We start from the raw sequence: 21192 nt of genomic DNA on the forward strand, positions 1-21192 counted from the left end.
TGTTCAAAGAGACACGTGGAGCACAAAAGGACTTGGAAGGCTTTCCTCGCTCGCCTCTACTGCCGCACAGAAGAGAGCAAGGCGGGAGACAAAGGACGACGGCCATAATGTGCTCCCGTTGAAGGAATTAGACAGATCAATGGGACATAAACGGCACTGTTTGTGTGCGCGAGAGGCTGATGTGTAATTGTAGAGGTGGTTGAATTTATCCCAGGAATTATCTTGACTGAGACGCTCACACTCAAGAACAAACGTGTTTACAGACACATACATATTAATATTATAAGCACATGTATGTGCTGCGTGTGCTGTTCAGGTAGAAGAGGATCTTACTGAGCATGAGGTGCCCGAGTTGTAGTATTATATATATATTAGAAACACCAAACCAACAGGATTCATGGGCGTGTTTGACATTTTTCTCAAGCGCTTTTATCCATTTTAAGCATCTTATTTTTTGGACAAAGATTAGGGTCCTTTGATAATATTAAAATAATAAAATGACCCCTCCCCCATCACTCACATGTTGGTTGTTTTTTTGCTGCCTGCAGCCAACAATGAAGGGAAAAAGGCATCAAGAAAAAATCTGAGAAAGAAAAACCCGGCAGCTACAGAGTGCATATGCTGTGTGGGTCTTTATGCATGAGCCAAAACATCTGGATTCATATGTATTTATATGTTACTGTCTCCTATTTCTGTCTTTCACCTTCAACTTGGATGACAGGTTATAAACCTTGTGTTTTAAAAGCGCTAGCTACTATTTTCAGTTTGAGTGATTTATTTGATGTTTTTGAGCTGATTAAACTATTTTGTACATTAAGTCAGTTTAAACATGAGTATTTACTATAGTCTGGACTTTAATATTCCAGACTCCAGAGATATTATAATAATGATATTATTCAAATATTCCTCCATGCTCTATCAGACTAGGATGTTCTGTTTTTGTTCACAGCTCAGGTTGGTTTGATTTACCTTCATGCAGAAACACTTGTTATTGACCGTCGCCATGGCAGCAGAGACAGAAGTGTGATTGGCTCTCTCATCGAAGGAACATAAAACAGGAAGAAAATTAGAGTCTTTTTTTAAAATTAAAATTTTCGGGGGGTGGGGGGGTAACTATTAGCTACAAGTTTTATAGGCAGAGTAATAAATGATGAGCACTAGTGCAATATTTGTGCATTTACACGAGCCTGTGATACACACATGTTGAAAAGTCGTCCTAACTAATAATATTGGTTTTAATTAAACTGAAAATAGTGAAAGCCAGGTTCAGTTTGGGGCCTAGGATGAGCCATGTGCTCGTTTACCCTCAGACTGGTTAATCCTATCTCAGATCTGATTGGTGGACCAGTCACCATCTAAACCCACTCCATGAACGATCCCAGCATGTCACCGCTGACAGCTCACTCAGGTTATCAGTCTCATCGATCGTTATTATTAATCATTTGCATTTATATGAAAATAAATAGGTTTTTTTCCCCAATAAATTCCAGCACTCGTTCACCTGCCCACAGGTGACACCTCTGCCAGTTATTGATTATCATGTGATTCACTGCATATATCTGACTGGGTAACAGGTGTGTGTGCTGTGAGTCCATTTTTGGAGAATCCAGAAACGGAGCACGAGGACAGGTCGGTGTTATTGGTCATTTTATGCACATATTTAAATCACCTGGGAGTTTTTTTTTAATGTGTCACAAAACAAAAAGTCGTTTTTTTGCTTTTTCCTTTCTTTAGTGGCACCAAGTCAACACGTGAAGAACGAGCACACAGATGACTCTGTCCATGTTCCCAACACACACACACACACACACACACTGCATGTGCTCCTCACACAGAGTACAGCGGCAGCTGTTTTTCATCTTAATGAATTTCTGAACTTGTTCGTTTCCCTCTCTCTGCCTCGTGGTGAAAGATGGAGAGCGAAGGCATCGGCTGCCAAAGCAATTGATGTGTCAGGAGGGAGAGAGGACAAAACGCAGTGATAAAAAGAAAAGCTTTCCCTCCCTCCCTCCCTCACACACACACACACACACACACACACACACACACACACACACACGCAGGCAGCAGAAAACGATGGTGGGTGGGGGGTGGGGGGTTCCTAACTTGACTTGTACAGAAGTCATCTCTGGTGCTTTCACTGCTCTCAGGTCCACAGCCACCTCTTCAAATATCACACACTCTCTGAGCACACTGTTCTTCTTCTCAGCGCCTTTAATTAAGCTGCACAAATATAAATAAATACATATGTACTTGTGTGTATTTTTAACATGTATTCCTGAGCTTTTAGGGGTTAAACCTCACCCCCACATTTTCCTTTCAGCATGTTTCCTGCAATAAAGGATAAATTATTTAAAATAACACGACCTTTTATCTCACACCCTTTGAAGGCAGCAAATTAAAAATGTAAATTGGGAACTAATTAATATGCAAATGTATTCATTCGCTGTTAACAATTAGCAATTAAAGCTGCAGTGTCTAGAAAGAGCACAGACAAAATTAGTAACTTCATTTATCATTTAAAAAAACCCAGAGATCTAAAAACATACATAAAATTCTAATTGACTTTCACAGTATTTCCCTGGGTTGTTGCCTTTGTTCATGCACAGACATTCTGAAATACATGATAGTGTGTGATTAGTGACTTAATTAATGCCATTTTGTGTAAAATATACTGTCCTGTTAAATGGCTGATGTCAAAAATAATGTACACATCGGAGGGCGAGTGTGTGTGTGTGACACGTCAGTGCTCAGCGCTCTGATCTGTGCCATTTGGTGTTTTGTTCATTTAACTCACAGCTGAATTTTCAGGCTCACTTCGTTTCACACGACGTGACGATATCGGCTCGCTGCTGTCTTCTTTGCATCTTGGAAAATACAGTGGGGCGCAGATGGATTTCAGATGAGGGGACGGGTCAGATAAAAAGTGGACAATTGGAAAATATTTGTGAATCCTGGAAATGTGTCAGCAGGAAGCGTTTATCGAGGGATTTTGGGAGCTGGGGAAAACCTGAGCCTATTCAATTGATTTAGTGACATTATGCTGTTAAATGAAACATAAATCTACAAAACACACAAAGAGACCTGGCCATAGAGATGTGGGCTGAAAACAAGAAACTAGACATGTAAATATATATAAACTATGCAGATGTGTGGCACACCAGGAGTGAAACACTGACTGTGACCTGGAGAAACGACCAAAGGTGTGTCGCTTCACGTATACTCCCTCTGTGCTTGAAACCCTGACACTGTGGGCAGAAAGACGAGACTCTAGGTACAAAAACCAAAATGTCCTTCACTTGTTCAGCAGACAGGGTCATCATCAAACATTACTTGTGCATAATTTATGCTATGATAATTGTGGCTATCTGCATACATATTTACAGCATACGAAGAGGCTTTTTTTCAGCCATCACTCCCATGCAGTGCTCCAAAACCCCCACAGCATGCCACAGATGTTTTTACTATATATTTACTGTACTGTACAGCTGAGGGACTGTCTTCTAGCTTGTCAAATACATTTCATTGCAATGTTGACCCTGTGCTAACTTGCATATGACAAATAAAAACTGAAACTGAAACTGGGATGCGGATGATGCTGTGCATCAGCTGAATGCTGATTGGTTGACAAGTGGGCCAGAATATGGAAGGAAGCCAGGTGGAGTTCACTGAGAGTGAAACGTTAAGTGGACACTTGTTGTTTTAACACTGGCAGCAGCACCAGTGTGACCCACAGAGCGGCTGGGCCACACACACACACACACACACTGCCTTCATCTGGTGGATGAAGTCCACACACAGCCAGTGGACTGACAGCAGTCACACACACACACACACACACACGCTGAATCCACCCCTCTCTGCTCATGCAGTTTTGTTGAACACACCGTGACAGTGAGCGCTGGGCATCTCCTTCATTGGGTTTGGATGAAATATGTGAAGAAAGCAAAGAGGAGAATATTGCACTGATTGGGTTTCAACATTAGAACCAAAGCCTCTCGATTAGTCGATCACTGATGTAAGGCGCACACAGATTACGTTTTAAAACGTGGTCATTTCAGTGAGGAGCCCCCCCTCCCCTCCAAAAGCACTCATATTACATGTGCAGCCACCCGAGCGTGCAAATTCAATTCACCCTAATAGGCCACTACCAACAGTGCATCACACGTGCCATTCAGTTTAACTGCAACTGCTCCCAATTCAATTAGCTGCAGAGAAAGTAAAATAGACTGTTTAGCACGCAGACGCGCGTTTATCCTTCTCCACGTTCCCACGCAGCGTTAGAGCCAAACTACAGTGGGACGTGAAATAAAGCCGGGGTGTGTCAGGCTGCCTGAGTGACAGACCTGTGTTAGCAGCAGCGTTTTTCGGCCGTGGCTGCGGCTCGACAGCGTTTCACGTGTAGCACAAAGTGCCCCGTTATCGCCACCTCAGCCCGACATATGTCCGCGCGCTCCCTCCTCCCCCCTCCTCGCTTTTATTTTGCATGTGAAACCTGCGAACTACCGCCCAGGAAAATACTGTGGCACTTACTTAGTGACATTTACCTTGCTGCCGACTACTCCACCCACGGGGGTGGGGGTGGAGGGGGGGTCATTAACAATCAGCGTGCATTTCATTTAAGAGAAGAAGAAAAAATCCTCACTTACAATGACACAGGCACTGAGAGATATGGCTGTGCGTGTATGTGCGTGCGTGTGTGCGCGCGTGTGTGCGTGTGTGAGGAGCTATAACAGTTGTGCCGGCAGACTTCCGCAGTGCAGCATTAATGCTAATCAAAGGAGCTGAGAAAGCAGCGGTGGTCTGTAAAAACAGATTTTCCCTTGTCTTTTCATTTCTGGAGGGATTCGCTCTTCTCCCCCACCCCACCCCACTCCTCACCCCCTCCTCCCTCCTTCCTCACAGGGATTTATCCTGGGAAAATAACATTTCTGGGAATTGAATCTGACCCTGAATTTAGGAGAGGCACGCTGTCATGTCATCTTTGTTTCTTTAACTGTGGGATAAATAATGAAAGTTAAGTTGGAGTAATTGATTTCTCTTCAGTCCACTCAACTGAATAATCTGCAAGGGAAACAACCACTAAGCTATTCATTAGAAGATTTGCCAACATGCAACTAATTTCAAGCTTACTCTCCAAACATGATGAAAAGAATACAAACTGTTCTGTTAAAGCTCGCTTAATCTAGAATCCCTTTGTGTTTACAGGGTTGGAAAATACGTCACTTTGAGCCTGGAAGTGGCAGAAAAATGCTTTTCTCTGGAAACTGGAAGAAATAAGAAGAGTTTGAAAGGAAGAATACCAGGACAACGTGTTTAACAGTTCTGGGGGAATAATTATTGTGACTTCATGAAGTGAATGAAAACTGCTGATTGTTCTGAAATGAATGATGTGATCAAAGGTAAAGATTTAATGAAGCGTTAGTTTGGATTTTACAAAAAATGAATGGAGTTTTCTTTAAACCTGTGACGTCCTTTCATTCAGACTGATGCTGACACTGGACAGCTGAGTGAGGACAGAGTGCTGAGTCATCACATTAGCCCGACTCTTATCAAGACGCAGGAGTAACCTGAAGCAGACGCCGCTCAGATACAGACTAATAAATAAATACATACTATTGGACTGAAACTGAAAAAGCTCCACCCACAGCAGAGACACAGCTTCCAGGTCCGGCTCAGACGCTCCAGCTGTGGAAGGTGGTTCTCCGAGTCTGCTGTATCCAAGAGATCCAGCACCTGCGAGACGGGTCAGCATACAGCAGCTGTTACACCATATAATAAAATGAAAGCATCTCTATGTCCACTGTTTAAAAGTAGAAGCCCACTCCACCGTTTACCTCCTCCTGCACGCAAACAACAAGAGTAACCCAGATGTGCAGGAGCACACTTTAACTGTAACGTGTTATATTATTATATTACTGAAAAATGTAATGTGATTACGTTACTTTGGAATGCATTACATCCAGCACTGGTGTAGAGGCCGTACGAGGCACAAAACACTGATGTTCCACCAGTGGGCCTGCAAACAGCCACGTGTAGCTCCTCTCCTAACAGTGGAAGTGTTAGTGTGCGACTGCGCTGTACGTGAAGAGCTGTACTTCAGAGTGAATCACTGTCACCTGGTGATAGTTGTGTGTTATTCTGCTATCTTACACTGTGCACTACACTCATGAGGAGCGTATGACACAGACGTAGCACATGTAGTCATCACTGAAGCGTGCGAGTATTACTGTGGCTGTCCATAGCTAATCAATGAATCCATGCACCGACTGCATTGGTTCCTCAGGTCTTGTTCTACCTTAAATCATTGCAGTGGATTCACAGTCAGGACCACCTTCCTAATTACACTGAGTGAACGACATATCCGACACTTGAGTTTGTACAGTGAAATCTGACAGTTTATTCTTGTTTACCACTCCGACAGCAGTACTGTTTTATCCACTTAGAGCATTTCAAAGGAGCACGCAGGCCCCGAGGGTGCAATAAAAAAGGCTTTAAATAGTCTTCAGCGCTGGTCCTCGGGGGAATCGCCTCTCGCCTTAAAAGACCTAATTTAATAAATTTGCTCTTTAGGCATTTGTCTTTTCCATTTGCATCGTCTGATTATGGATTCGTTCGCACGCAGCCTTTTGGTCTAAATATTGCCCCTCTTAGCTAATGCTTAGCCATACATATTTTATTATTTGAGGAGGACCACCTACATTTGTTTCTATTGCAGCCCGCTTCATTAGCACCTCAGAGATAATACGGCGGCTGTATGCTTAACGTAAGCGCTACTAAGTCTCTAATTTTCCACAAATAATTCCCCTTGATCTCGAGTGAAATTTGTGCCGGGGGGCTGGGTGGGTGGAGAGCAGCGTGCTTTAACATGGCTTGGTCCAAGTAAAGTGAGTATGTACATAAAATGAATTATAAATGGCACACTGTGTTTCAAGTGTGGCTGAGACAGAAAGTGAGACTTTATCTTACTGAAGGCAGAGAGGAGTGTCGCTAAGAGAGGAAATACTTTTAATGCCTGCGTGAGCGACTGTGATGTGTGTGCACGATGATGTGCATGGAATTCAAATACAGATGTTTTTGCTTTTTTAATATTTAGTTTAGTCACAGGCAGTCAGAATGAGCTGTATTCCTCACTCAAAAATCATAATGGCAACAAGATAAACCAACTGAGTCAGTGTGAACGTGTTTACTGCAGACTGCTCTCACACACATGCACGGAGCTTCCTAACAAGTGTTATAAGAGTGAGGAGCAAACAGCTGTGTCACATCACCTGACCACGTCCGGCTGATACACAAATAAAAGCTCTGAACACTGAGCGTTACTGTACAATGGGTCCAGAATGCTGCATTAGCTCTGCTGCTAGCAATCGCTGCTGCCCGATGCCGACTCGACATAGAGGTAAATGTAATTGGCTGCTTACATGTATTGGCCCAGTGTTGTCATCACCTGATCTGAGTCTGATCCAGGATTGGATATGTGAGTCAACGTGTCGCAACAGGGAGAAGTTATTTTTCTTAAATACTGACGACTGCCAGTGCTAGTGATTTTCACAAATCTGACCTCTGACCTTGAGTTCAGACTCAGAACTCAAACTCACTTTCAGCAGCTGCATCTGTGAAGTGAATTTTGAAAGTAGCCTAATTCTCGAGTTCTTAGATTTTGAAAAAACTTGACCCCTGACCTTGAAGACAAGGCGACTGAGATTTGAACTGCTCCCAGACTTTTGTACCTGTGGTGTTCATTTGAAAATCCCAGGTGACTTCCTTTGTGAGCTGCAGCTTTCACAACATTTTCAGAAAGCGACCTCTGACCTTTAAGTCACTGAGATTCGAACTCATCTGAAAATTCTGATGGACGTACCTATGCTGTCAATTTTAAAATCTATGTTATCACAAACTTGGGTTAGCATGCCGCGCACCTGCCAAAGCCCAGCAGATTAGTAAACACTGCTTTCTATAGTTATTTAGACCCTCTAATGATCTGAACCATTCAGTCCGACACTACAGCTGCTGCTCCACACTAATGTTATTGGGATATAATTTGATTATATCAGATTTGGACTTATTGGAGTGCTTACCATCATCATATTGTAGAAAGATGCACTCTCACACCTTTAATGAACGACAGACATGATTCCAACAGGTGTCATCTTCACTGAGAAAGAATATTTATTTCCTTATTGGAGACCATTTCGTCTTAACTATGACCCACTCCTCAAACCATCCCCTTCTTGCTGTGAGTCTGTCCAATCCTAACCTGAGTTTGTTTCCCAGCCTGTCGGTCATCTCGGTGCAAACTCCTCGGGCTCCTCCCAAAGTCTTTTCCTTTGCTCCTTGTTCACCTGGAAACCGTGCTGCCTCCATTGTCAGTACACATATTTGAGCTTGTGTTGGCCTTTTGTTGCCCTGCTGCCCAAGCAGGTCAGATCTGTGATGACGGTAACAGTTGAAAAGAAAACTTTTGGAGACTTTTTTTATTATTTGCATCAGATATCTGCTCTTGGTGCTGGAGCAGCCTATCCTGGACAAATCGACATTCTTTTGAAATCTATGCCATGTGTAGATCATCTTCCCTGTAGGATGATTTATTTTTAATAATTTAGAGATCTGTTCAAAACGTCTGCCAGACACAGCAGGAGGCTGAAGCTCTGGCACCCGGATCCTGGATCACATTTTATGCATTTTAAGATTCGATAATTATAGGAGTGTTTACTTTTTCCTTCTGACTGATGTTTTTTTATTTCAATTATAGGAATGATTGTAAAAGAAGCCAATTTTATGTATTATATCTTTGAATACATAACCTTTATCAGTAGCAGTGTTTCAAAGAGGATTACACTGGTGGGATGTGCTGATGTTTTCCACGCTACTGTATTCCTGATAAGAGAGAGCGACTACAGGCTGATGTCAGGTTAGAAGTTAGTACCATAGGTTCACTGCTGCTAAATGTGCACGAGGAGTGTGTTGTTGTCATTGTGTACTCCCACAGCACCCACAGGAGGCTGTCAGGGGCCTGTCCCGTCGCACAGTTTAGGGTTACAGTAACAACATCATCAACACAAAACTGCCCTGTTTGAACTGTTGTTCACAACACGATGAAACAAACACTCCCTGCTGTCATGACACGGTGCATGCAACCAGTGTGTGACAGCAAGCACACAGTCGCCACTGTCCAATCAAAGAGTTTAAAGTTGGGTCAATACTTATTATATCCCTGCTGAATTTATCCGTTAGCTCACAACAAATAAACAGTCTCTAAATTTTATGGCAGTTACATTTTAATGGATCGATATCAACAAAAATCCAAAATAAAAACACTTTACGTAAAAGTGACATCAGTAATTGTGACTCCCACAGACTGGCTGTGTCCATGTGGGCACACATGTGGGACTCCTTGGTCTCAGTGTTTTATGTGTATGATGCACACTTGTTCACAGAATCCATTTCTTCTGTTCCAACCTCTCCACCACCACCATGGACAAGAACCAAAGAGCTGTTAGAACATCCAGACTGTAGACCTGCACAAGGCTGTGATGGCCTCAAGACCATCAGCAACAAGCTTAGTGAGAGTTATTTGGAAATGGAAATGACATGCAGCCGCAAGATCTTCCTCATCAGGTGAAGATGATCATGAGAAAGGTGGCAGATGAACCCCAAACTACATGATGATCTGAAGGCATTTGGACGACAGTCAGTAAACATCTCAATGTTTCAGAGTGCTGTGGTTAGATAAAACCACGTGGAGCCTTCGGCATGAACACAGCCTGCTGAGTTTGGAGGAACAGAAATGCTGAGCATGACCCAAACAGCACCGTCCTCCCAGGAAAGCACAAAGGTACAAACATTCTGTTTTTCTGCAAAGGTTACAGACAACCTCCTCACACTGAGGGGCCAGTGGATTGTGCTGTGGACTTCCTTCAGCAAGAACACTTCAGATGGGTTGTGGATGATAACCGCCCATGACATAGGACCAAGCCAACAAGACTATGGCTATGTCACAGAGTAGCCTCGCCAGGATCCAGACCTTAATTCGACAGAAAATCTGTGGAGGAAGCTGAAGCTCCAAGCTCCAAGTGGCAGCCAAGAAACCTGAAGGATTTTTTCTGTAAAATCCTTCCTCAGAGGTTTGTGTGCAAATCTGTTGCCAACTACAAGAAAAGTCTTACTGCTGTGCATGTAAGGGTTTCTCCACCAACTACTTAGTCATATTTTGCTAGGGGACTAAATATTTACTTCCTGTAATGACATGCAAATCACATTTCTATAATTATAACTGTTATGTAATGTGTTTTTGGTTGATATTCTCTCTCCATCCACTAAAATGAAACTAGAAATGACAGACTGTTCCCACTGTGTGCTTGTAAGATGCCAGAGGTGCACTGCGGACCCGTCTATAACAGACAAACTGCTCTTTCAAGAATTTCTGGAATAAAAGAGAGAGAGCGGTCTATGATTAGCCAAGACAGCGGGATCAAGTCCTGTTTTAATTATTGCCACCTTAAAAACCTCTGGTATGTGATTTCTCTCACTCTGAGAAACAGACGTAATCATCACTGTTAGAATGACTGCTGGTACTAAACGTACTACTGTCAATGTTTTTTCCTTCAGTATTAACTTAGACAAGGTGCCGTACACTCTTTCCACCTGTGCACGTTTTGTTTACAGGTGTTAACTACTTGCATTCGTACTAGCTTGAGCGCTGCCTAGCTTCTAACCTGCTCTTAGCCTCTTGTTTAGAGTGGAGATGCTGTTAGTGCTGTGTCGCAATAAGCCTGATTGAGGTTGATGGAACCAAATCATTCCAATTAAGCAAAGGACTTCAGTATGTGTGTGCACAGACTGAGTTGCAGGGAGCGTGGATACGATGCTCTGACATCATACCTGAGAGTGCCTTTGTTTGGATAAAATGGCTGTGACAGCGTCTGAGGCTTGAACTGTACCAGGTCACAGTGTTGATATTGATCCTTTCTGCAGAGCCGACATATCATTGCATGCTACGCTTATTTTATCAGCAGAACTGCTGATGTTGCATAGAAGAACAAGGTTACACACGCTGCTTTTAAAGCAATATTTCACTTTGTTGGTTTAAGATACGCGGCTCTGTGGCTGAGCTTTGAATTCAAATGTTTTCTAATGTTGTTCAGGTTCATGTACAAATATGTTCATACTGAAGAGATACAGGAACTGCACTTGTTTCTGAAAACTGCTCATTTTGTTTAATGCAGCCAACAGTTTTAGCACACATCACAGCGTTTCACTCACAGATTCACTGTGAGGATCATAAAGGAAAGAAATCACTGTAAGTATGACTCCCCCCTGGGCGGCTGACAACATATACACATACAGGATGTATGGGGATTCTAGCTATCACATCATTCTGGACCAAAATAAGGACAAACGTTCACAGAGTCTCTCACCTTTGCAGCGTTTAGGAAATGATCACTTTATAGTTTACCTCAGAATATTTCTACGACATACATACGTCCTGTCTTCTCACTTTTACACTTCACACCTGCCTTCTGTGAAGTTTACTGATAAATGTGTGACTGCACTACAAGCTTCTTAAAGAACATTTAAAAACACAAAAACAAACTGAATGTATATAAAATACAACACTATTCCCTTTAAAGTAAATATTGCACAGAGGTTTGCACTGAGTGCTGGTTGTAGTTTTTACATGTAATCTCTAAATATATATCTCCTAGCAACCTGGTATAAGTCTGCATACACGTAGATTTCCACCATTCTTAGTAACCTGGAAGAATAAAACTCATTTGAAGGGCCGTGCAATTTAATTAAAACCTCCAGAAGAGCTAAAAATTGATTTCTGTCAAACTGCAGTTAAACAAACTGATTTTGAAATCTGGGACAAAAATATTTGCGTAACCAAATGAAAATAATTCATTTAAATGTGTCGACTGGTTTTCTGGCTCTAATTCACACATGATATAGTCAGTTTTTGATTTCACAAGTCAGTATGATGTTGATCATTAGTGTATAAGGCCACTCGTTAATAAGAAAATAATTCCATCTTTGGGTTGATCCTGGGCCTCAAACACAAGTATATTACAGGGCACGCTGGCTTCACTGACACTTAGAGTGTCTGCAGGGCTTGACCAGGAGCTGGGGTGTCAAAGATAAGATAAGATAAGATAAGATAAGATAAGATAAGATAAGATAAGATAAGATAAGATAAGATAAACCTTTATTAGTCCCACACGTGAGAAATTTGTTTGGTCACGGCAGAAAGTGGGCAGTCAAAGTTAAGAGCAGCAAAAATCAAGAAAAACAATAGAATAGAATAAAATAGAATAACACTATAAAAACAGACAGACAGCTCTGCTAGATTCAAAGATGAAAACAGACACACAAGAGTGTAACAACAGAACCAACAAAGACACGTGTCTGCTGCATTTGACTGAATCCATCAGGAGCTGACGTGAGGCTGCATACCTGGAGCTGCTGCAGGATGCGCTCCCTGGGCTGCACCTGATGTCTGCTGCAGCTGTCCTGATAGGCCAGCGACACCTCTGTGAAGGTGAGTCTGCTGTCAGCTGAAACAGGAGAATCTGCTCATTCACTGCCTTAATGTCTCTGCATTCAGTGAGCAAAAGCAACCATTCAAAAGTACTTAAGCTAAGTCTCTCTCTGTGTGTGTGTGTGTGTGTGTGTGTGCGTGTGTGTGTGTGTGTGCGTGTGTGTGTGTGAGTGTGTGTGTGTGTGTGAGTGTGTGAGTGTGTGTGTGTGAGTGTGTGTACTGCAGGGAACTGTCAGTGAGAAGGACATGAATATCACTCTCTGAATGATCAATCAACCAATGACGTATCTTAATGCATCAAGCACAGCTTTATATCCAGCTGACGTGAGAGACAAAATTTGATTCTTCACTGAGGTCTGAGTGTGCACAGGTAATCCCTGTGGATACCCCTAATGTGGATGCACCAAGTATAGGTAAGTCAAAACTACTGTGTGGAGTCCAGGGGAAATATGGAGGAACATGAACACAGAAAGTCCCCATTAAAATGGCTTCAAAATAATGATAAATAAAGAAAAAAAGCAGGTGTTACTAATGCTTTTCTTCACAGCAGCAAACAGAGGCATGTAGGAAAATATTCAAATATTATTTTCCTGCAAAATCCCTCAAATTATTTTTATAATACATGTTATAATCCCTAAAATTATTGTTATAAATAATACATTGAGTTGGTGACTGGATTTCAGTTCAGCTTTTCTGCTACATGTTTGATGCTTTTTCAAGGACAGAATAAGAGTAACTTGTTAACATGATGTAAGGTGCATCTATTTAACAAATACGTTCAAATCGTTGATTCAAAATCTCAAATATGATCCAAAATTCTTTAATTTACTTCTTTTAGTGAAATCATGGGTTGATCACGTCATTTAAATGTTAAGATGCTAAAATAACATGTAGTGGACATTTTTAATGAGATGTTAAGAGCTTAAATCAGGTTTGGAAGTGAGAACTACACTTCCACCATCACTGAACGTCATCCATGACACTTGCACAGCAGCTTACCCAGTTTCTCAGCGTTCCCATGCTCAGCAAAGCTGGACACTAGCTGTTCGTCCGGAGGGAAGCACACATGCTTTCCTCCTTTACTTGTCCTCTTTGGTTTCATTCTGGGCTGTCCTGAGCTGTCATCGTTCTGCTCATCATCATCATCACTGCAGTTGGTCATCGCCTCTCTTTACTTTAGGACTGCAGCATGGAGCGCTCTATTGTAATAGAAGGCCAATGGTTAGTCCAGCGCCGGTCACGTTACATGCTATCCATGGAGCTGTGACAGCAGCTACTGAAGTACTTCTGGTAATATAAAAGAGTGAAGTAGTGACGATGTACCCTCGTGAACGTGAAACGTCTTCAGTCTGTGGCGCTCGGAAACACAAGACACTGAAGAACCAATATCTTATTCATGAGCTGTGCACTGTTACCCAATATGTTTGGATCAAATGACACACTGAAAACAGGTAAGGCTCTGCACATTTACATACCTATTCAGATTCATTTACAAAATTCAGGGTTGTTCTGGATAAGACAAACACAGGTAAGTTACCGAGGTAACCACGTTTGATCAAATATTCTTAGTTATCTAAATACTTTGGTTGAGTTTCCCACTGAAGTGTCTGTCTCTGTAAACTGTCTGATAATGTTTAAAAGACAGAATAAAACAAACAAAGAACAGAAGCAGCAGTTTGTGGAGACAGTTCAGAGACAACAGTCTGGTGTATCACAGCCAACCTGACACAACACACTGCAACAGCCACTGAAACACGTGAAACCTTCGTCTCTACAGCAGCCCCCACTAAGCTTCTCTAATGATGGTTTTTCAAGGGTTACAGTTACAAGAATGAACTTTTCATTGGAGTAATTTTTTCTTACAGAGAACATTTCTTAGAAACACACAATTCTCTTAATAGAATTGCAAATAAACAGCTAAAGTGCAGCAGCCACTCTAATTATTGTGCTAAGTACAGTAAAGTGTGACAGAGCTACAGCACAACAATCTGTCAAGGACCTGGACAGAGCATAACTGTAGAACAGGCCAACTCACCCTAAACACCAACAAAACAAGAATGGATGCCCCTCCCCTCTCCATAAAAGTGACTATGTGGAGAGGGTATCCTCTATTAAGTTCCTCGGCACCCACATATCTGAGGACCTATCTTGGACCACAAACACATCAGCCCTGGTGAAGCTTCTTCTACTGTGTGGTACACTGGTTGCACAACAGCTGACAAGAAGAGACTACAGAGGGTCATAAGAACTGTAGAGAAGGTGATTGGCTGTCCACTCTCCTACCTGGACTTAATTTCCAGCTCAAGATGTCTCTCCAGAGCCAGAGCAATTATAAAGGACCACCTCCATCCTAACCACCACCTCTTCAACATCCTACCTCTGGAAAAAGGTTCAGATCCATCAGGTGCAAAACCAACAGACTAAAGAACAGCTTCTTCCCGGGAAGGGACCGGTCCCCTCCAACTACCAACCAATAACCTGCCTCAGCATCACATGGAAGCTCCTGTCAGGCATCATAGCGGCTAAGATGAACAGGCACATGGCTCAATACATGAATGGGGCACAGAAAGGGATGGGCAAGAATACCAGAGGCGCAAAACACCAGCTACTGAGGGCGGTGCACCGTTGGTTGGACCAATCGGAGTCTACGCTGCGGGACTGTTTTGATCACGCGGACTGGGAAATGTTTCACGTGGCTGCTAATGACATTGATGAGTACACGGACTCAGTCTGCGGATTTATCAGAAAATGCGTGGAAGATGTCGTCCCATCCAGAACAGTTAAATCCTTCCCAAATCAAAAACCCTGGATTAACAGAGATGTTCGCACGGCACTGGCAGCACGGAGCTCCGCCTTTGCCTCCGCGAACACATCGGACTACAAACACGCACATTACCAACTCCGGAAGACGATCAAAGCAGCCAAACATGAGTACAGGGACAGGGTGGAGCAACAGTTTGACAAATGCGACCGCTCTTGACGAAGGCGGTCGCATTTTTCTCCTCTCCTCCTCCTCCTCTCCCTTAGCTTCCCTGCTTAGCCTCTTATGTCCTTGTCTAGTCTTGTGTTTTTTGTATGACTTTTCCCTGGAACAATCTCTCACAGTCTGTTTTCTAAAACCTAAAAGAGGAATTATGGATTTGATCAACTGGTCTCTGAATGCAATTGACACCCCTTTCTTAACGAGAAGTTTGGGCTTGGGTGAGCCTGACTGCTGAAGATTTCTACCTATTCGGAACCATGATAACAGGGTTCTTGCTGATCGGAGCTGGCTTGGCCCTGGCTTATCGAAGAATTAAGGAAGCGGAACCGGCTGTTCAAACCCCCACAAGGCTGCCCGCTGGGATTGAAATGATGGGACGAGGCGTGAGTTTCTCAAAATGGGCTCATTGAGTGCAGCACGGATAAGATCTTGGAAAGGCTACGGCTGCTGTGAATACTCAGAATAAGATCTCTGAGTGCAGACTGGATTACATCTCGGAAGGGCTCGCTCGGCATAACATCTCTGAGCGTAAATTGGATGACATCTCGGGGAGGCACACTGTCGTGAGTTTTTCAGAATCGGCTCCTTGAGCACAAGAATGACAACCTCACAGAACGCAAGTATGGCGAAGCTCGCGGCTCTCCAACGGGAGATTGAGAGACCAGTGTTGGACTGTAGAACTGCTTTGAAATTCATATGAGTTGTTCGCACTAAAGTAAAAAGCACCTTCACTTCATGCGGATACCTTCTCAGCGCCAGCTGCGGTTGCAAGGCTGGAGCTGTACAACAACACCCTGATTACAGACTATGTTTAGTCTGTTCCTTCCTATCCTATGCAAGGCCACCTGGGTTGGCTGGAAGACTGTTTACTTAGCCTGGCAGGGCGAAGGACACTGTCTCAGCTGAACTCTGGACACGCACACACATACATATACACTGATATGCACACACTCATCCCCCCTCCCTTTCCAAACGCCTTCGACGCTTATTCCCTTCCGATGCTGACGGTGGATCATGGAGACCAGCGCATAGGCTGCAGGCCCGGATGTACTGTCTACATTGGCTGTCTCTCACCCTTTACCCACCCCTGTTGCTTGTCATGTGTTTCTTTGGTGTATTAAGAGTTTTTTCATGTGCAGAGGTGTTTTTTTCTGTTCTCAAACTGATCTCCCTGTTGGAGCTCAGTCTGGGGGGAGTTATTTTTTTCTCCTTATCTTTCCTCATGTTGTGCTTTTCCATGTATACCTCTCTGACCTGTCTTCCCCATGTGATGTTTTGTGTAATGTATGTATGGTCGGAGGGTAAGATGGCGCCGCCATTGCGTGCAATAGGTCGGCAGCCTTATGAAATTTCCCCCTTGTGGGACTAATAAAGGTATATCAATTCAATCAATCAATTCAATTCAATTCAACCCTCGGAGTATGTGGCAGGGACTAAACACAATCGCAGACTTTAGAGGGAAAACCAGCACACCGCAGACCACGGCCTCTCTGTGTGAGGATCTAAACGTATTCTACACTAGATTCAACACAGCGAACACCATGAGACCGGACAGTGTGCGCACCGCGGATGACGTCAGTGCACACACTGTGTCTGAGGAGGATGTGCGGAAGTGCTTCAGGAAGGTGAACGCACGCAAAGCTACTGGTCCGGATGGGATCCCCGGCCGCGTCCTCAAGTCATGCGCGGCTCAGCTGGCTGGAGTGTTTACACACATCTTCAACCTTTCCCTCTCTCTGTCTGTAGTCCCAGCCTGCTTCTAAATGGCCACCATCGTCCCTGTACCCAAATCCTCCACCATCTCATCATTGAACGACTGGCGACTTGTAGCCCTGACCCCCATCGTGAGCAAATGCTTCGAGAAGCTGATCAGGGATTTTGTTTGCTCTTCACTACCCAACTCACTGGACCCTCTACAATTCGCATACCACCACAACAGGTCCACTGATGATGCCATAGCCCTGACACTCCATGCTGCCCTGTCACACCTGGAGAAGAGAGACACGTATGTGAGAATGCTGTTTGTAGATTACAGCTCAGCATTCAACACCATCGTTCCCTCGAAGCTGGACAGGAAACTGCAGGATCTAGGACTGAGCAGCTCCCTCTGCAGCTGGATCCTTAACTTCCTGACTGACAGATGCCAAGTAGTCAGACTGGGCAGCATCACCTCATCCCCCATCACACTGAACACTGGTGCTCCACAGGGGTGTGTACTGAGCCCTCTCCTGTACTCACTCTACACCTACGACTGCACGGCCACTAGAAACTCCAACATCATTGTGAAGTTTGCGGACGACACTACAGTGGTGGGTCTTATCACCAACGGTGATGAGACGGCCTACAGGGAGGAGGTCAGCGCCCTGACCCACTGGTGTCAAGACAACCATCTCACCCTCAACGTCGCAAAGACAAAGGAGTTGATAGTGGACTTCCGGAGGTGCAGAGAAGTACACACCCCCATCACCATCAACGGCGCTGCTGTGGAGAGAGTGAGCAGCTTCCGCTTCCTTGGTGTACATCTGGCTGAGGATCTTACGTGGTCGGTACACACAAACAAAACAGTGAAGAAGGCGCAGCAGCGCCTCTTCTTTCTCAGGAGACTGAAAAGATTCGGCATGAGCCCCCGCATCCTCAGGACCTTCTATCGCTGTGCCATTGAGAGCATCCTCACTGGATGCATCACCACCTGGTACGGCAACAGCACCGCCTACAACCGCAAAGCTCTCCAGAGAGTAGTGCGGTGTGCTGAACGGATAATTGGAGGTGAGCTTCCCTCCCTCCAAGACATCTACAGGAAGCGGTGCCTGAGGAAAGCGGGGAGGATCATCAAGGACTCCAGTCACCCCAGCCATAAACTGTTCAGACTACTTCCATCAGGAAGGAGGTTCTGCAGCATCCGGTCCCGTACCAGCAGACTGAGAGACAGCTTTTTCCACCAGGCCATCAGACTGCTGAACACGTCATAGACACCTCACCCACATTCAACAACATTATGCACTCCATACTGTATATAAATGCCACTTGTTTTGTACATGTCTCAACTACCAACCTCTGTATATTTTATATATTTTATTTTATTGTTTAATCTATTTAATTTGTAAAATATGTATACACACACACACACACACACACACATGTAGAAAAACATATTTAGTATACACATCCAGTAATGGATATACTCTTATATTGTACATATATTTATTACTCTCAGATTTAGCCATTCTTATATTTTGCTTGTTCTTATGTTATTGTATTTTTGCACAACTCTGTTGCTTGTGAAGCTCGCACACAAGAATTTCACTCGCATGTACTGTACCAGTGTACCTGCACATGTGACGTGACAATAAAAGTGATTTGATTTGATTTGACTAGTAGAAAGAACAGTCAGACGAGGCTGCAAGACTAGGCTGACCAACCTGTGCTCTGCCTGGATTGATTACAAGAAGGCCTATGACTCCTCACACCTGGATCCTGGAATGCCTTCATCAGGAACTCAATGGGGATGTGACAACACTTGAGGCCAACTTCAAGCCCATAGCAGTTAGGACTGCTGCACTTCTCCACACAGGGAACTAGCAGCACTAGCAGCAGTAGCTTCTTCAGCCTGTGAGCACTTGTTACTAGTTGTTGCTGTTACTACTGTTGACGATGCAGCAGCCACGACAGATAACAAGTCACTTAATTAGACACATTTTGCTGCATCTTTTTGTAGTTTTGTCTTCTCTCTTAGCTTTTTAGTGCCACCTTTTCATTTTTGTTTGTTCATCTTTATCATCCACTTCTTCCACAGTAAAGTCTGCTATACAGGCACATAATGAAAGTAGGGGAGAGGTATTAAGACTTTTGATTGGGCGATACAGTGTCAGTAATGAAATCAATGAATGCTCTTCTTAACCAAGGAAATATGACTTTTTCCCTTCTGTTTCTCCCAGATGCCTTGCTATGATGAAGCAGTACTGGTGTAGCTGGATGTGTGGGACACAACATTATGGTGCATGGAGACAAAAGCATATATATTTAATCACTTAGGTGTAAATATATACAATCTGAACTATGAACTGCACGGCCTGTGTTTTACTCTAATATATCTGCAGTGCCTATAAACTGGGTGTGGTGAAGATGTTTTCATTATTATAAAGACAAAAAGTGATTTTGCATGACCTTTTACTGACTTAAGCAATCACAAAACTCATGGTTCTACACCTTAGGGAGTTATTGACTGCAAAGTATTACACACAAGCCCTAACATTGAACTGTTGTTGTTTTTTCCAAATACTTTTGAGGATCTGAAAATGCGGTGCTATGTATAAAAATGATGACAACACCTCAACATCAAGGTAAAAGTCTATACTTTACAAAATTAAATAAATTTACAGAATGTGTGTTTTTTTCCAAAAGCCTTCAGACTTAACTAAATGGCACAATAAGACATATTAGTCCATGGTTTGATAATAAAACAATAAGAAATTAATAACACAGCTCTGATAGTTGATCATGTACTGAAGACCTGCCCAATCGAGGATAAGCAGAAGATAATGGATGAATGGATGATGGTTCCACATTTTAAAAAAAAAGGCATTTTCTGTAAATTAACAAAAACTTTCTGCTTTATATTTACAGGACAGTCTGAGCTATCGGATCATATTTATTTATTAGAACTGAACCCACAGGAGTCATGTTGGCAGATTTCTTTCATGTACTGCAGCAGAAATGCAGAACATAGACTTGCTGTTGAAAACTTTTTCTTATATTAAGACATGTTTAAAATATTTTTATATTATATCTTTCATATATTAAGATATCGCAGGGATTAAATGTGTATTTAAACTTCTTTACAATAAACAAAAAGGACAGTTCAACGTGGGCCGTATGTGGCCTACATCGCTGTTCACACAGTAGTGAAGCAGCGACTTCCCCCGCTCCAGGTCATCCGTCGGCTCTTTGTTACTCTTTGTTACTTCGGAAACATGGCTTGAACAATTTCTCTTCCACGACGTAATCCGATAAAAAACAATCTCTTTACCCGTTGGCTTCCCATGGCTGTCATGCGACCGGCTATTGCAGTTAATAATACAACAGCTTCTTGCCATTTTTTGTGTTTTGTGACTGTTTTCATGTGAAAGCCTGCGTGCGCTAGTACCGCTTGCCTAGCATTCCCAGAATCCTTTGCGGTTTCACCCCGGAATGACGTCACATTTTCAATCTCATTGAAAATGTGTTTTCATGTGTTTTCACTGACGTCACATTTTCAATCTCATTGAAAATGTGTTTTCATGTGTTTTCACTGACGTCACATTTTCAATCTCATTGAAAATGTGTTTTCATGTGTTTTGCACCCTCTATCACCCTGGGTCAGACCGAGTTTAAAGCTGCTACCACAGCCAGATTTGATCGGTTAAGAGAGAGAGCGATATCAAAACAGCCACGAAACGTCCCGCATATATGTGCCCAAGGGTTGTATTGAAGCAATCAAGTGATGAATAACTGTTTTCCAGTATGTTGTTTTGCATTGTTGTTTTTCACCGAAACAGCTAATAAAGCATGATGGATTTTTACAATTTTGCCTCCTTCTTGTAAGATTCTATAATAGAATGAAACAATAATGCCAGTTAGAAATAAAGACAATAAATTGAATGAATTACGAAACACTCATGTTATTTCTATTAGA

General features: G+C 43.1%; 1 protein-coding gene across 1 annotated transcript in view; it reads right to left on the reverse strand.

The window, feature by feature from the left end:
• si:dkey-288a3.2 (protein phosphatase 1 regulatory subunit 37) overlaps positions 1-13700 on the reverse strand; it is a 50494-nt gene extending 36794 nt beyond the window's left edge. The window contains exons 1-2 of the mRNA XM_025901135.1: positions 13538-13700; positions 12454-12554 (exon numbers count right to left, since the gene is read on the reverse strand). Of these exons, the coding sequence (XP_025756920.1) occupies positions 12454-12554; positions 13538-13700 (264 nt within the window). The remainder of the gene's footprint in view (positions 1-12453; positions 12555-13537) is intronic.
• Between the last annotated feature and the right edge of the window lie 7492 nt (positions 13701-21192).

Source organism: Oreochromis niloticus, linkage group LG19 (genome assembly GCF_001858045.2).
Source record: "Oreochromis niloticus isolate F11D_XX linkage group LG19, O_niloticus_UMD_NMBU, whole genome shotgun sequence".
Taxonomy (NCBI): Eukaryota; Metazoa; Chordata; class Actinopteri; order Cichliformes; family Cichlidae; genus Oreochromis; species Oreochromis niloticus.